The sequence below is a fragment of the Heterostelium album genome, assembly GCF_000004825.1.
Source record: "Heterostelium album PN500 unplaced genomic scaffold PPL_scaffold4, whole genome shotgun sequence".
NCBI classification, from domain to species: Eukaryota; Evosea; class Eumycetozoa; order Acytosteliales; family Acytosteliaceae; genus Heterostelium; species Heterostelium album.
The window spans coordinates 129,638-146,669 of NW_008805066.1; the positions used below are offsets into that span (position 1 = coordinate 129,638).

Sequence of the window (17,032 nt, forward strand, 5' to 3'; positions counted from 1 at the left end):
TTTTATTTCATTTTGTTTTTAAAACAAACAGGACAATCACTCAGTGCACTGATTATATTATCATCTCTCTGTCTATTCACTCGGATTTTCTTGATTTCATTTATTTTATTAAAAAACAATAAAACAACATATATATATATATATATATAAAAATAATAATAAATGTAGGTAAACACCACACACACTCATCTAACACTCTCACACACCTACACAAATTCTATTCAAAGTGGAATGATTCTTTCCACTTATAAATGAAAGGAAAAAGAGCAACAACATATATATATATAAAATATAATAATTATAGTATACACCTATCATGATGAATAGTATAAAAATATACACCATTCGAATTATAATGAGTTATTCATTTAGTGTTTTTTTATATTTTAATTTTATAAAATTTTAATATTATATGAAGTATATTTATTAATTAATTAATAAGGAACAACAGCAACAACAACAACAACAAACAAATACATTGATTTCAATTTATTTATACAAAAACAATTAATTGTTCACTGTTTTAATTAAAATTGAGAAATTTCTATTTTTTCACTTTTAGTTTTTTTGTTGTTTTTTAGTTTTAGTTTTCAAAATTTTGACCAGACCAGACAAACCATATATCTTATTAACTTTTTAAATAAATAAAAACAAAAAAGCAAACAAAAACTAACAAACATAGCAAATTTAAACAGAACAGTAATAACAAACAGGTAGTAAAATCATGGAGACAAAGTCATCAAAAGAGATCATTGATGATCTTAACAAACAACTCACTCTTGAAAGAGCAAGAAGCAGACAACTCGTTGAGGAGGTCAAACAATTGAAAGATGCTCAACTTAGAATCGTATGTATTTGATTAGCGGAATCGGTATCGATGTATATATTTCTAACGATATGGGATTATATCTTTATTCATCAATAGCAACTGGTAACAGAGAATGAAGAGGAATACATTACCAACAAGTTTATGAAATATTTACATCAATTAAAGAAAGAGAAAGAAGAGTTGGCTCTCAAAGTAGAACAAGAAGAAGAGTATTTAACAAATACTTTACAAAAGAAGATGCTCGCAGTATGTTTTAAAGATAGTTGATGATAAATATCTAAGTGAACGTTCAATACTAATACACAAGTTTAATTAGATTATGAAAGAGAAAATAGATTTAGAGAATCAATTGGAAGCAGAGGAGGAATTCATTGTAAATAAATTACAGAAACAAATTCAAGAAGTAATGAAGGAGAAAAAGTAAGTAGTAGTTAAGATTAATTATTTAGACGAGTCTAGAGAACCACATTATTGATAGATTTGATTTTTAATTTAAATTAGGGTTTTAGAAAAGAGATTAGAATCAGAGATCAATGATCATAAATATCTTCTTAAATTGGAAGGAGAAGTAATAGTTTTAAGAGAAAAGATTAAAGAATTAGAAGGTTCAAGTATGTAGTATTTTTATTTAATCAAGTCATACATACTAATATTAAATATTCAAAGGTGAACATAATAAAGAGGACTTGGTTGCATTAAAGTCAGAGAACTTTGTACTCTCACAAAAGATAGCAAGAGAACAAGAAAGAATAACCAAAGTAAACAATGAAAATACTAATTTACTTTCAAAGTTGGAGATTGGTGATGAAAGGTAACAAAAAACAATGATTTGTTTATTATTATTACTCTTTTTGATAATTATATTAATAAATTACTTGATTCTTTTTATATAGAAACTTTAATAAACAAAAAAGAAATAGAAGTATTTCAGTTCCGAATGAAGTAAAGTTGATTACACCATCAAGTCCATCACCAAAGGTTGCTGGATCAGTACCAATCAGCAGAGCTAGATCGGCATCTTCCAATTCCAATCCATGTCTGATTGCAAAGGTGCTCAAGGAAGGTTGGATCAAGATCAAAGTCGACACAAAGATTGAAAAGCGTTACTGTGAGCTCTGTAGCAATGGTGAGTTGCGTGAGTACCTCGACGATACCAAGCAAGTACTTATGGCAACCCAATCGATGGACAACGTAGTCGATATCACTGAGATTCCAGGCACACCATCGCTGTCCACTCCACTCTCTAGCTCTGGAAGCAGTACACTCGAACTTCTGATCTCTCCAAACAACAAGGACACCTCGGTATCCTACTACTCTATCGACAAGAACGAATTTAGCCAATGGAAGAATCTCATGGTGCAACTCATGCCAAAACCACCAACCACCATGATTTAAATTCATTGGCATCATCATTAACAGTTACCGACATATATTTACCTTTTGGAATCGAACACATAGATATTTATCCATTGTTTTCTTTTAAGAGAAAGATTGTCAAAACAAACAATTTTATTATTATTATTTTTTATATCTTTTATTTTGTTATTTTTTTTTTCCAAACATTATTTTTTCATTATTCTTCTTTCCCAATCAAACATCAAAATCAAATCAACAACAACTTATTTTAATATCTAATCTGAAGTGATAGAGATAAAAAAAAAAGAAAAACAAAACAAAACAAAAAAAAATAATTATAACTTAATAAATAATTAAAATGAATGTATATATATTTAAAAAGTGATACGCAACGATCATTGTGTGACAATTTATTAAGCATCAATATTTGCCCATTTATATACATTTTTAATGGTTGATTTATCAATATTGTTACCTATTGATGCTTGTGCCATTTGTTTACTACCACCACCTTTACCAGCTCCAATCACTTGGAACAATGTTTTGATCACCTTGTCTGCACTGGTGTCGAGTTTTGCACTTCCAAGAGTAACTAGAATCTTTCCATCCAATGTGATGATTACATGTACACTGTCTGTATCGCGTTTCGACATACTATTTCCAATCTCTTGTAGACCTTTCTTGTCAACCGATACATCGCAATCTATAAGATGTATAATAATTGGCTTTCCATCGAATGATCCTTTCGCACTCTTTATCGATGCCAGCGCAAGCTTCATTGTGAGATCTGCAATTTGTCGTTCCTGTTCCTTACGATTCGTTAAGAGTTGATCGATTTGCTTCTCGACCGCTGGTGTTTGTACTTCCAATCTTCTAGAGATGCTAGAGAGAATATCACTGTTGTTTGACAGCCATTTGATAGCAACGGGTCCAGCAATTGCTTCAATTCTTCTAGTACCGGCAGCAACACTGTTCTCACTGATAATCTTGAAGCACTGAAGCTCCGATGTACGTTTAACATGTGTTCCACCACAGAGTTCCTTTGAGAATCCCGGTACGTCAACGACACGAACGACATCACGATACTTCTCAGAGAACAGCTGAATGGCGTCGGACTTGCAGGCTTCGGCATAGGGTGTCTCCACAGTCTCAACTATAGCATCTTTCTCAATGATATGATTGATCCAATGTTCAACCTGTTGAATTTCCTCTCTGGTCAACTTGGCTGGATATGTAAAATCGAATCTCAAAGCATCCGGTCCAACATAGGAACCTGCTTGAACAACAGACGATGACGACTGATTAGATTTCAAAACGGCTCTGAGTGCAGCCTGTAGTAAATGAGTGGCAGTATGATGAATAGCTGTTTGTTGACGAATGTTGTGATCGACTACTGAATCTACAAATGAATCTTCCTTGAGATCTATAGAAAGATCATTGTATCTATGTATCTTGGGATCGATCTCCAAGAGAATGACCAATCCATTTTCATATGGCTTTATACAATCGATCACTCGATAGGTGTTTCCAGATTTTCCAATGATCTTTCCGGTATCACCAATTTGACCACCTGAATTTCCATAGAATGGACATTTATCCAATGACAAATAGGCAACACTATCTTGTTCAGGATTGAAATAACTCTTTAAAACTTTACTTTTTGATTTTGTATCTGTATATCCAATAAATTCTGGTTCTATTCTATCATTCTTCCATTTCCTAAAAGACAATATATATGTGTGTTAAAATCAAAACTATTCTATTTTAACTTCTTACAACAGAATCAGCTATTACTTACAAAACTGGTTCAGGTATATTATTTTTATCTTTTTTCCATGTTGATTTCGATTTCTCTTTCATCTCTTCAATATATGTTTGTACTTTTTCCATCGATAATTCTATATTTGCTTGTTTTGCTTTTACCTCTGATATTTCCAATGGTAATCCATATGTATTAAAAATATTGAAAACTTGCCTATTAAAATATTAAATTATACTTGTTAATAGGCTGTAAGATAAAAATGACCATACTTGTTTAAACAAGTCAAATTATTATTATTATTTACCATTCATCCAATTTTCTTGATTCAATCAAGTCATCGAGATGAGGAGCACCTCTTTCGATTGCACTGTAAAAAGTTAACTCTTCATTGTAGATTACGTTCATTATTTCGGTTGCACGGTTGTGTAGTAATGGATAGGTTTCACCCATCTCCTTGGCGAGAAATGGGAACAGTTGGCTGAGGAAAGGACCGTCGAATCCCAGTGTTTTTCCATAGGACAGAGCACGACGAATAATCTTTCTCAGCACATAGCCTCTGCCCGTGTAGAAGGGAATCACTCCGTCGGCAATCAAGAACGATATCGCTCGCAGATGATCGGCAACAACACGCATCGCCGTCTGTACTTTCGGACAATCCAGCTTGTTGGTGATAGTCGAGCTATTCTGACAACTCAATGTACGAACCGCTTCCATCAGCCGCACAAACAAATCGATCTCATAGTTACTACTGACACCCTGTAGCACGGTTGCCATACGCTCCAGTCCCATGCCAGTATCGACACACGGTGTAGCGAGAGGAATCAGTTTTCGCGATGCATCACGATGATATTGCATGAACACCAGATTCCAAATCTCGAGATACCTATCGCCATCCACCTCGTGACCCTGATCCCAAAAGATTTCTGAACACGGACCGCACGGACCGTCACCATCTCCCATCGACCAGAAGTTGTCTGCTTCACCCTTGTAGAGAATTCTCTCACTTGGCAAACCGATATCGTCTCTCCAGATGCTGGCCGATTCCTCGTCACCGTGCAACACAGTGACTAGCAGTCTATCCACTGGCAGCTTGAAATCGACGGTCAGAAGTGTCCAAGCATGACGAATAGCATCACGCTTGAAATGCGAGTATCCACCAAACGAAAAGTTACCCAACATCTCAAAGAATGTATGATGACGTGCAGTGTATCCAACGTTTTCCAAATCATTGTGTTTACCACCTGCTCTCACACACCGCTGAACCGAAGTACAAAGTGGTTTCACCGGTTTTTCAAAACCAATAAAACAATTCTTAAACTGTACCATACCTAAAATTGTATACATTTTTATTATTAAATAAATAGCTTCGATAATAATATAACATAGAATGTCATTGTTTTTAATTTACCTGAATTTGTAAACAATAGAGAATAATCTGTATGTGGAACGAGAGAAGATGATTCTACACGAAGATGATCATTTCTCTCAAAGTAAGAAAGAAATGTCTTTCTAATTGAATCTATAGATTTACTTTGATCAACTTCATTTTGATTCGATGATGCTGATGCTGATGTAGAGTAAAAATTATATCTATTACAATTATTGCTAATACTACTACTACTTGTGTATTTCAATTTATTATATATATTTAAAGATTTTTTATTACATAGATACATTATTATAGGCTTATCTATTTCATAAAAATAATTATCTTTGTCAAAAGTAATAAATAATGATCTTCTTAAAAAAATCTGAAAATGGTGAGTTTTACAAAATTTTTTAAATAATGACATTGCAAATGCCACAACAACAAAAAACACATAACATGTTTAAAGCAGTGAACAAAACCAAAAGACAGACAGTTATCATTATCAATTTTAATTATATAAAAAGATGTCAACAAATATAATAAATCTTTCACAATATCTATTAAAGCATATTCTCTCATTTAATGAAATAATTTCAAACTTTGACAGAGTATGCTTCACTCTAAGTTGTAAGAAGCTTTTCAATGAGAGAAATAGTTTGGTAGTACTCGATTGTAGATCTGTAGGTTTGGCAACACCTAAAACTACTTCTTTAAATTCCTATAGAGAGATTATTGATCAATCCTATAAATTTTATTTTTCAAATACTTTATATATTATGATGCAAGTTCTTTCCTCTGGTTTACCAATAGAGAGTCACATCAGTATGATTAAAACAAAATGTTATAATAATTTAGAATTTAGAAAAATAATTAATTAATTAATATTAATATTAATATTAAAACAACTTTCAAGTTTCTACTATTGAAAAAGATAAAGAAATAACTCTAAATCAACAAGTAACATCGGTTATCATCAATGGTAAAATAGAACTCTCTTCTATTGTCAATCTAAAGGATTCAAATGTTAGACACATTGAATATACTTACTTTGAGAGAGTTCCAACATTCGATTTGGAATGTTTACCGACATTTTTGGTCACTCTAAAGCTACCAGATTATTTTAATTCACCGCTCACCCCAAATATCCTCCCGAAAACCTTGAAAAGCATCAAGCTTGGCACCTACTTTAATCAACCGTTGGAGATTGGTGCATTCCCTAAAGGCATAGAGAAAATTGGTTTTGGCTATACATTTAATCAAACACTGGAGCCTGGTGTTCTTCCAGATTCGTTGAGATCACTTTCATTCGACGTCGAATATAACCTGGAATTCAAGGTTGGAGCACTTCCCGCTCAACTAAGAAAGTTGTCACTTTCGAAAAATCAAAACTACATACCAGGAAACCTACCTGTTGGACTGGAGACATTGATTTTCACGGTGAATGCTCAGCATTCCCAACCGATGAGAAGATATTCTCTCGATTATCTACCATCGTTGAAAACCGTAAAGAATCTTCCGTTCAGCCTATATGAAAGTATCGCTACGAGTACAACCATCACCAATCTTTCATTCAGTTCTCACTATGCCAACAGTGGAGTGATAGCGCCTGGAATGATACCGTCTTCCGTGCGAAAGCTAAGTTTGAATAGCTTGATTTTGACTAGCTTTGACGCAGCTGCCATTCCAGCAAGTGTTACACACCTCAACCTCGGTGACCACTTTAACTTCCCGTTGGCAGCCAACAACATGATTCCCAACACGGTAAAGACTCTCAAGTTTGGCAATGCTTTCAATCAACCGTTGAAGCGTGGCGATCTACCGCGATCACTCGAAAAGCTATACTTTAAGAATCTCCATCAAACTATCGATGCAAGCGCTCTCCCAATGTCGCTGAAGGTTTTGAGCTTGGGAGCAAAGTTCGATGCCATTCTCAATCAGAATTCGCTACCTTGCAAACTGGAGACACTGATGATCCAATCTAGATATCACCATGGATTCGGCAAGAATGTGATACCCTCTACTTTGAAGCTTCTGGTAATCGAGAAATCGATAGGAATCATTCACTCGCAAGCAGTGCAACGACCGACCCGAGGAAACGACACTCCAAGCAAACTAGAGGTGAAGGCAGGCTATGATTTCCTAACGAACAACAGCATCAATGATTTACCACCAAGCATTCATCTTCTTCACATTGGTAATCGTTATTCCCTAAGAAGAATCGATAACAATAACAATCAATTTATCTCTTTGTTTTGTGAAAAACCTGTTACTTTTAAATAATAAAACAAAATTTTGATTGTTTTTTTTTTTTTTGGCGCAATCATCGATTTAAAAAAAAAAAAAGGAAAAAAAACAAAGTGTGTGTTGATTGTTGATGATCAGCTTACTGATTTGATTGTTTCTAAATCTAGAATAAATATTTAAAGTTATATTATATTAATAGTATAGAAGATGTTTGGTACTGGAACTGGAACAACATCATTGTTTGGCGGTGGTGGAGCTGCGCCCACAGGTTCCTCATTGTTTGGAGGTGGTGCACAACCTGCTGCAACAACAGGATCTTCATTGTTTGGATCGTCTCTGACAGGTGCAACGAATACACAACAAAGCGGAACAGGAACAACTGGTTTGTTTGGTTCAAGTCAGCCCGCTGCTAGTACTGGTGGTTCATTGTTTGGCGGCGGTGGCGGCGGTGCAACTACACAACCAGCGACTGGAAGTTCACTTTTCGGATCTTCATTGACCTCTGCTCAGACACCAACCACCTCACTATTTGGCAATACAACACAACCCGCTTCCAATACTGGAAGTGGTTTGTTTGGTGGCGGTAATGCTACTTCGTCGTTGGGATCGCTGGGTTCTCTTGGATCTCAGGGTTCATTAGGATCATCTCTAGGATCACAAGGCTCATTGGGATCTCTTGGTTCGCAAGGTTCTCTTGGTTCTCTAGGTTCATTAGGTTCGTTAGGTTCATTATCTCAACCTCTAGGTGGAAACAGTCTATTCGGTTCGGCATTCGGACAACCACAACCACAACAACAACAACAACAACAACAACAACAGCTTATACAACAACCATCACCATATAATCTATCAACAAAATACGCAGATCTATCACCTGCACTAAAACAAGAATGTTTAAGATTACAGTAAGTACATTGTTAAGGTTAAGATATATTATTATCATAGTATAATACTAACTACTATTAAATGTGATTTACTAGTAAAATGATTATAAATAATAACTCTATAATGAAGTCATTCTCACCATACGATGAAAAGTTGGATAAACTACCAAAACTTATTCAACAAATACATATTGTAAGTGTAGATCTAGATAGATTTATAAATGGAAAGATTGCTATCGATATTAATGTTACTTTTTTAATTACTATTTGATAATATATATATAGAAAATAGATAGTTTAAATAATAATTTCAATCATTATATTCAATCGTTTGGACACTTAAGAGAGCAATCAGCTAAACCACTTACATCTATAAGTGAACAGTATCATATGTTATCGATTGGATTCATATCACCTTATTCACAGCCATTGCCATCACGTGAAATGGAAGAGATAGTAGAACACTTTATGACAAAGATAGATAGACTCTATCAGACTATAAACTCGATTGCACCATCAAACTTAAGGAAATATAATACAAACTTAACCTTTCAAGAATGTAACTATGATCATTTATATATAATAATAATAATTATAATAATAATAGGAGATCTCTTTTAACTAACAAACAAACAAACCATAAAAATAGCATTTATATCAACTCTACAGACAAATCAAAATGTATTGAGAAATTTGGCAGTTGTATTAGATGGTCTTACTAACGATCTAGAGAAATTGAAACGAGATTATCTAGCATTCAAGAAGAAATACTATAATGATAATTACAATCCTTTCCCAAAGAGAAAACCAATTGAATCTTCTTCTTCAAATAATAGAGATAACAACTCACTATACAACTCATCTTATAATTCAAACAATAACAACAACAATAGCTATTCTTATTCTACTCAATCATCGGTGTTTGGTGCATCCACCATTCAACCTTCATCTTCTACTACACCGACACAACCAACACTGTCTCTGACGTCAGCAACAACAACACCAACATCAACAACAACAGCTCAACCACTGACATCATCATTCTTTGGTAGTGGCGTGGGTGGGCTTGGTTCTCTAGGTTCACAAACTACATCTTCTCTCAGTGGTGCAACACCAACCACCACCACCACCACTGGTACATCACTCTTTGGCAACACCTCAGCAACACCGACAACAAACAGTTCAATCGGTTCACTCGGTTCGTTTGGCTCTAGCTCGTCATTAGGTTCGCTTGGTTCGCTTGGTTCGCTTGGCTCGCAATCATCGTCTCTCGGTTCGCTCGGCTCACTTGGTCAAACGAATGGCCTCTCGACAACAATCAGTCCACTAGGTTCACAAACACCATCGCTACGATCAACATCATCCAGTCTCTTCACACCACAAACACCTCAACTCACCGGAGCATCACTCGGTCAAAGCACCGGTGGTTTCTCAATAAGTGACAGTGCAAGATTGTCTTCATCAACCTCATCGACATCTTCATCAAAGAAGAAGTCATCTAAACGTTAACCTTACCTTACTAATCAGACAGAATAAAACAACATAACAAAAAATAAATAAAAAAAAAATAAAATTTAAATTAAATTGAAACAAAACAACATGTTCATAAATATTTATCTATCTATTTGAACTCATAGTTATAGATTGTAATAGTACAGTTATAAATTGTTGTTAAAATTCCTAGAAATGACCAAACCACATAAGATGACCACATTTGATAGAAAGTTATCTAAATATGGATTAAGTTGATTGATTGCACTATAAAGTCAGATAGTTTGATCTTTTAAATCTTGTTGGTTACATGGCTTCGTAGACAAACTTAACATTTTCCTAGTTTTAAATGGTTTGTCACTGTAATGATGTTGCTTAGAAATCGATATACCTTTTTCCAACAATGACTCTAAAGTGGAAAGATGTCTCACTCATTCATTCTACGATTTTTCTCTACTTTTATCACGGTAACCAAAAAAATACCTGCATTTTTACCGATACATAAATTTTTGTAAAAGAATTTGTGCAAATGGAAGGGTTTTTGACATCATTCTATTGTTTTTTGGTTTTTTTTTTTGTAGTTCTCGCGAGAAGCAATAAAACATCAAAATTAAACAACATCCAATTAACAGTATTGGAACATAGCTCATCGATGATTGATAATTTTTCATTTTGTTTTTTTTTGTTCTTTTTACAATAACATATAATTATTTATATTTATTTTGAAAATAAGTTAACTTTGCTTTGTTTTAACTTACTCAATCTCATAAATACACAAAACATTCACCAATCAAATCAAATCAATCACCATACACCAAATCATAATATCAATATAAGATTCTTTTTTTTATACCCTATTTATGTAGTTAGATCATCTTTAAGAAAAATCAGTGATTTCAACACCAAAAAATCAGAATTTGTTATAACCACATTCAGATAATCTTATTCAATATCTAACTTATTGTAATAGTAAAACTTTCAATTTTCATTAACACTTATTTCTCAATATATAATAAAATTTTCCAATCGACAAAAAAAAAAACTAAAAAAGAGTCGGGACATTTCTTTAAACTAGTTCAAATTTACCAACCAATTTTCAACTTTTAATTTCATTCGAGTATAGATTTTTAGGAAATTTTTGATATTTGCCTAAAACATTGTTGTCTCATAAAATAATAATTTATAACATTACATTATATTATAATATTACAATAAACAATAATTAAATGTTAAGTTCCATTAAATAATAAACAATAATAATCTTAGATATATATTACAAAATTTTATAATAAATGGGACTACTCAAAAATATTAGGAATAAATTGTTTCCAAATTATTCTAGGCTTGATGAATCAAATGAAAATGAGCAACAAAAAGATCAACCAAGTTCTATAGAAATAGAAAATAGTATAGATAGTGAAAGTAGTAGTAGTAGTAAAAAAAATAATCTAAATAGCAGCAGTAGTAGTAGTGGTATTACAGGAAAGAAAGAATCAGATATCGATTACAATGAGTATTACGATAGAAATAGATACAATGATCCATCGCCAGAGCAACATGCGAATATATTTTCGCGAATTTCATTTTGGTGGGTGCGACCCACTCTGAAGCGTGGTTACCGCAAGCCATTGGAATTAACGGATATCCCAGAGCAAGTCGATAGCATCAAGTGTGCACAATCCGTTCCACTGATGGAGGGAATCGATTTCACAGCGAAATATCCACTCATCAAACATATATACTTGAATTACTCTACACGGTACAAGATTATTGCACTGCTAAAGTTTTTATCTATTGCCGCTTCTATTATTACACCTTTACTATTAAGAACGTAAGATTAATCAAAATACAGAAAAAAAATTGTAATTGTAACTTTTAATGATTATTAACATGTTTGTTGTTTTGTTGTTGTTTTGAATTTGTATAGATTTGTTTTATTTATAAATGGAGAAACAGATTTACCAAGTTATTTTGGATGGTTGCTTTGTATTGCATTGTTTTTTTCGAGTTGTGTACAATCGATGGGATTGCAACAGGGTTATTGGTATGGTCTGAAGATGTGTCTTGAGATGAAAGGTGCATTGATGTCAACCATCTTTCGTAAGATGTTGAAACTTAGCAACTCCTCAAAGAGAAAATATACTGGAAAGATCATGAATTTGATTTCAGTAGATGTTGAAAACTTCCAGGAGTATTTCTGTATGTATCAAATAAATAATATAATATTAAAAGTATTAAAACGATCTTTTAAATTAATGTTTTTTTTTTTTTTCATAGGGAATTCACATGTGGACATTATTGTATATCCACTTCAAATTGTTTTATTGTTGATTTTGTTGTGTATGATGTTGGGACCGTCGGGATTGGCCGGTTTCGTTGTTATGGGACTTTCTGTGCCGTGTTCGACTCTGTTTATCACTAAAGCCAATAACTACTTCCTCAGTACTCTTCAATTCTCGGATCAACGAGTTCGTTTGATCAGTGAGTTCATCTGTGGTATCAGATTCCTAAAGTTGTACAACTGGGAGAATTCGTTTGTCAATCGTATCACTGACCAGCGTAACTACCAGCTGAATACCAACAAAAAGAAGTTGTTTTTCTGGGCAATGGATCAAGCCAACAATGCCATGCTCAATGGTGTCGTACTGTTGGTTACCTTTAGTTTCTATACGCTCTTGGGAAATCAACTGGATGCCTCAACAGCGTTCACTGCCATCTCAATCTTTGTTTCGTTGCGTAATCCAACACAGTTTGCACCGGAATCTATTCAGAAGTTCTTGCGTGTTTCATCGAGTGCTCGTCGTATCGAAGAGTATCTGCAAGCCAATGAGATTTCGTTGAATAGCCAGAACTTAACTAGTTCATCGCCATCCGGTTCACCAACTTTGTTCAACTCTTCTGGAGGAGTAGGAGTAGGTGGAACTCAGGAGATTAGAATTGTCAATGGTGAGTTCAATTGGGACGATTCTTTTGCTTCGGATTTTGTGGATAGCGACGGTGCTAAATCACCAAGCAAACAAGCCAGATCTAAAATATTGCAAACCGAAGAGTCTGGTGCCGATGCCGATGATTCTGGATTGCTCAGAGTCGACTCTTCGCTTGGAATCGAAATGGAGGAGATCAGCAATTCCGTGTTGACCAACGTCAATTTCGTTGCGCCCAAAGGAAAGTTGACTGTCATCGTTGGTAGAGTCGGTTGTGGTAAGACAAGTTTGATATCTGCAATTCTTGGTGAGATTAGTCGTGTCGCTGGAACTGTCAGTGCACCAAAGAATCTTGGATACACTCCTCAGATGCCATGGCTCATTTCCGGTACTTTCAGAGACAACATTACATTCGGACAGCCATTCGATATGGATCGCTATATCAAAGTTATTCAAGCTTGTTGTCTGAAACAGGATCTTGCAATGTTTCCCGCTAAGGATATGACAGAGATTGGTGAGCACGGTATCAATTTGTCGGGTGGACAACGTCAACGTATTTCATTGGCTCGTTGTCTCTACTCGAATGCCGATGCCTACGTTATGGATGAACCACTCTCTGCTGTCGATGCAGAGGTAGGAAAACATCTGTTTGATCATTGCATTCAAGAGATGATGGGTGACAAGACAAGAGTGTTGGTGACACATCAGTTGCAATTCATTCCATCGGCAGATCACATCGTGGTGATTGAAAATGGTAATCTCATCCAAGGAACCTATCAAGAGTTGAGCGCCAAAGGTATCGATTTCGAATCGATTATGAAGACAAAACAATTGGATTTGGAGGAGGAAGAAGGTCAACAACCACAACAACCAACATCGAGCAGCGCACCAGCAGTAGTCGTTGAGAATCCACTCAACAAATCAACAGTGGAACTAGAGAATAACCAATGTATAGTTATGGATGCAAATGAAAGCGACCCAATCATACAAAAAGGAAAGCTTTTTGTTGTCGAAGAAAGAGGAAAAGGTGCAATCGGCAGCTCCACCTATATTCCATATTTCAAATCTGGAGGATCCACTCTATTCTATGTCACTATTATCTTACTCTATTTCTTCTCGCAACTTATCATGCAATCGTCGGACTATTGGTTGGTCATATGGACAGGAGCAAAGATTCAGCCCGATCCTGGTAACAAGTTCTATCTGCTAATCTACGGAGCATTCGTTGGTACATTTGTTTTGCTCTTAGTTTGTAGACTCTTGGGTATTTCAAATCTATGCTGGACAGCCTCCAAGAGAATACATCAACGTCTTGTTGGTTCAGTGTTTTTCTCACCGACCTCTTTCTTTGATCAGAATCCATCCGGTCGTATTCTAAATCGTTTCTCCAAGGATACTTCAGATATCGATAATAATCTATTGGAATCGATCAACGATGTACTCAATTGTGGTTCCAGTGTGTTGGTATCGATTATCCTGATGATCTACTTGACACCTTACATCATATTTGCTTTCGTCGGTTTGGTTGGATTCTATTACTACATTCAGAAGTTCTATCGTTGTTCCAGTCGTGAGCTGAAGCGTATGGAATCGATCTCTAGATCACCTATCTTTGGAAGTCTGGGAGAATCATTCACAGGTTTAGTGTCAATCCGTATCTTTAAGCAACAGGAACGTTTCATCGATTTGTTTGACCAACATATCAACTTGAATCAGCGTCTATTCTACCACAGTTTCTCAGTGAATAGATGGTTGGGTATGCACCTTGAGTTACTGACCTCTCTGATGGTAGTATCTGCATCGGTTTTCTCACTGATCTCCGCTTCCAAATCACCTGGTGTCGCCGGTATGGCAGTGTCATCCGCAATCTCGGTCACCGGTATCTTGAATTGGGCAATTCGTCAATTCACAGAGTTGGAGGTAAAGATGAATTCAGTGGAGCGTGTCATGGAGTATATCAACTCGCCAAACGAGGGTGACAGAATCATCGAGGATCACAGACCACCTGAAGACTGGCCAACCAAAGGTGAGATTAAATTTAGAAATGTCGAGGTTCGCTATCGTCCACACATGGATCCAAGTCTGCGTGAATTGAATTGCACTGTCAATGCAGGTGAGAAAATAGGTATTGTTGGACGTACGGGTGCTGGTAAATCGACTATTGGACTCTCGCTGTTCCGTATGGCGACAGTTACAAAGGGATCGATCATCATCGATGGAATCGATATCGAGTCGATCGGACTCGATGATCTACGTGGTCGTCTGGCGGTAATCCCTCAGGATCCATTCATTTTCTCGGGATCCATTCGTATGAACCTCGATCCATTCAATCAACATAGCGACCCGGATATTTGGACAGCGTTGGAAGCAGTACATATTAAACCTGTCGTCGAAGCATTCCCTCTCAAGTTGGAGTACGAACTGGATCAAGGTGGCGATGGACTTTCAATTGGACAAAAACAATTGTTGTGTCTGGCTAGAGCACTACTCAGCAAATCACCTATTGTGCTAATGGACGAAGCAACTGCATCACTAGATTACGAAACCGATGCCATCATCAAAGAAACCATTAGAACCAACTTTGCCAACAGAACTGTCCTCACCATTGCACATAGACTCGACACTATCATCGATAGTGATAAGGTTATGGTCGTGGATAAAGGAAGATTGATAGAATATGATAGTCCAAAAGCATTGATCTCTACAAACTCTAGGTTCAGACAGTTGGTCGATGCACAATCAACATTCCTTTATTCAAACTTCAAAAATCAAGTAGAGAACTTGGATTAAATAAATTAAAATTATATAAATTATAAATAAATTGATTACATTTCGATATCGTCTTATATTTATATAAAATCTCTATTAATAAATAAAAAGTCTAAATAATATGTTAACCAGTTGCACTACAGTATCATTTAATGAATAAATCCATCATTTTAAATTAATTTCATGTTTGTTGCGAATTTTATTAAACTGAAAAAAAAATAATGGTGATGTTTTGATTTCGATTAATCTTGGATTAATCTCTCTTTAAAATTTCGAAGATCGACCATTCTACAATTGGGAATGTTGCTGGATTCTTTGAGCCACGTACTAGAGAGCTTTTGAGGAAGGAAGGACAGTCAGGAATATTCTAGAAAAGTCTAAAGCCAAAAACCCAAAGGTCGAAATGAAGAGCTTCTCTGGTATGGCTGCAGAACCGAGTCTTGACTTTGATCCAACTTTTTTTAAGTTGAGAAATGAAGAAATAAAATATATTTAATATATGTATGAAAAAAAAGTCGTGTAAAAACTGCCAAAAAACAATCACTTTTTTTTGCAAAATGCTCAGATTCCCAAATTGCTGATCCTTACAGTTTTGGGAATTTGGAAAAAAAGAAATCGCAGCCGTGAATCTTACGAAAAGACATCGAAGACTTCCTCAAGTGTACGGCTAAACTGACATTGATAACGGTCTCACCAGGTACACTCTTGCAAGGACAGCCTTATACATTCTATGACCGATTCAAACAGTCATCTGTTAACTATATGGAATATATAAATATCTTGATTTATATAATTTAATTTTAATTTTATTTAATTTCTTTTATTATCTATTTAATTTCATAAATTTAATATATTGAATAATCTGAATCCTTGAATCAATTCTTTTACGTCGCGTTAAACTCAATGTATTGATTATTGAGAAGCTTGAAGGCTGAGTATTGAATAACTTAATTTGGAACAAACAGATTTAATTTAATTATTATTTGAATCTGTTGTTTTAAACAATTACTTATTTAGTTGATCGAATTAATTTAATTAATTATAATTGAGTTATTATTGTTGTCATGTTGGCTGGTGTATATTATTGATATTGTTTGATAGGCACTAGGATTGCCTTGGCTGCTACCCCTATTATCCTTAGACGGACAACAAACTTACACTTAAATATGCATTTTCTGCTAGTGCTGGATCATTAATAGAGGAACCTGATGAACAAGAGAACTGCATTGGTAGCAACCAATAAGAGTGAATTAATAAACATCACAATAATAAATTTAGAGATATTCATTTAATATCTTGATCCTTTTATAATGGTATAAACAGTCAATGAACTATATGAAAAAAAATATTTTAGTTACAAGATAAAACAATTAACTTAAATAAATACTTTTGTATTTTTTTGAA

At 34.8% G+C, this 17,032-nt stretch overlaps 5 protein-coding genes across 5 annotated transcripts; 3 read left to right on the forward strand and 2 right to left on the reverse strand.

Annotated features, from left to right (window-relative positions):
- Nucleotides 1-724: 724 nt before the first annotated feature.
- On the forward strand, nt 725-2,224 carry rcdII (PH domain-containing protein; the record flags this gene model as incomplete). The annotated part of the gene is made up of 6 exons (XM_020575513.1): nt 725-847; nt 926-1,075; nt 1,146-1,249; nt 1,331-1,440; nt 1,496-1,640; nt 1,723-2,224. 6 exons carry the CDS (start codon nt 725-727, stop codon nt 2,222-2,224), a joined length of 1,134 nt encoding a protein of 377 aa, XP_020434308.1.
- A 374-nt stretch (nt 2,225-2,598) lies between these two features.
- malaS (alanyl-tRNA synthetase) lies at nt 2,599-5,623 on the reverse strand (the record flags this gene model as incomplete). The annotated part of the gene is made up of 5 exons (XM_020575514.1): nt 2,599-3,904; nt 3,984-4,160; nt 4,252-4,314; nt 4,675-5,275; nt 5,356-5,623. 5 exons carry the CDS (start codon nt 5,621-5,623, stop codon nt 2,599-2,601), a joined length of 2,415 nt encoding a protein of 804 aa, XP_020434309.1.
- A 110-nt stretch (nt 5,624-5,733) lies between these two features.
- Nucleotides 5,734-9,953, forward strand: PPL_04615 (nucleoporin FG repeat-containing protein; the record flags this gene model as incomplete). Its single annotated transcript, XM_020575515.1, has 7 exons — nt 5,734-5,784; nt 5,841-6,138; nt 6,230-6,339; nt 7,765-8,465; nt 8,541-8,637; nt 8,730-9,003; nt 9,094-9,953. The coding sequence occupies 7 exons, from the start codon at nt 5,734-5,736 to the stop codon at nt 9,951-9,953; spliced, it is 2,391 nt and encodes a 796-aa protein (XP_020434310.1).
- A 1,274-nt stretch (nt 9,954-11,227) lies between these two features.
- On the forward strand, nt 11,228-15,649 carry PPL_04616 (uncharacterized protein; the record flags this gene model as incomplete). Its single annotated transcript, XM_020575516.1, has 3 exons — nt 11,228-11,766; nt 11,863-12,134; nt 12,213-15,649. 3 exons carry the CDS (start codon nt 11,228-11,230, stop codon nt 15,647-15,649), a joined length of 4,248 nt encoding a protein of 1,415 aa, XP_020434311.1.
- Nucleotides 15,650-15,881: 232 nt separating this feature from the next.
- PPL_04617 (uncharacterized protein) lies at nt 15,882-16,855 on the reverse strand (the record flags this gene model as incomplete). The annotated part of the gene is made up of 2 exons (XM_020575517.1): nt 15,882-15,995; nt 16,787-16,855. The coding sequence occupies 2 exons, from the start codon at nt 16,853-16,855 to the stop codon at nt 15,882-15,884; spliced, it is 183 nt and encodes a 60-aa protein (XP_020434312.1).
- Between the last annotated feature and the right edge of the window lie 177 nt (nt 16,856-17,032).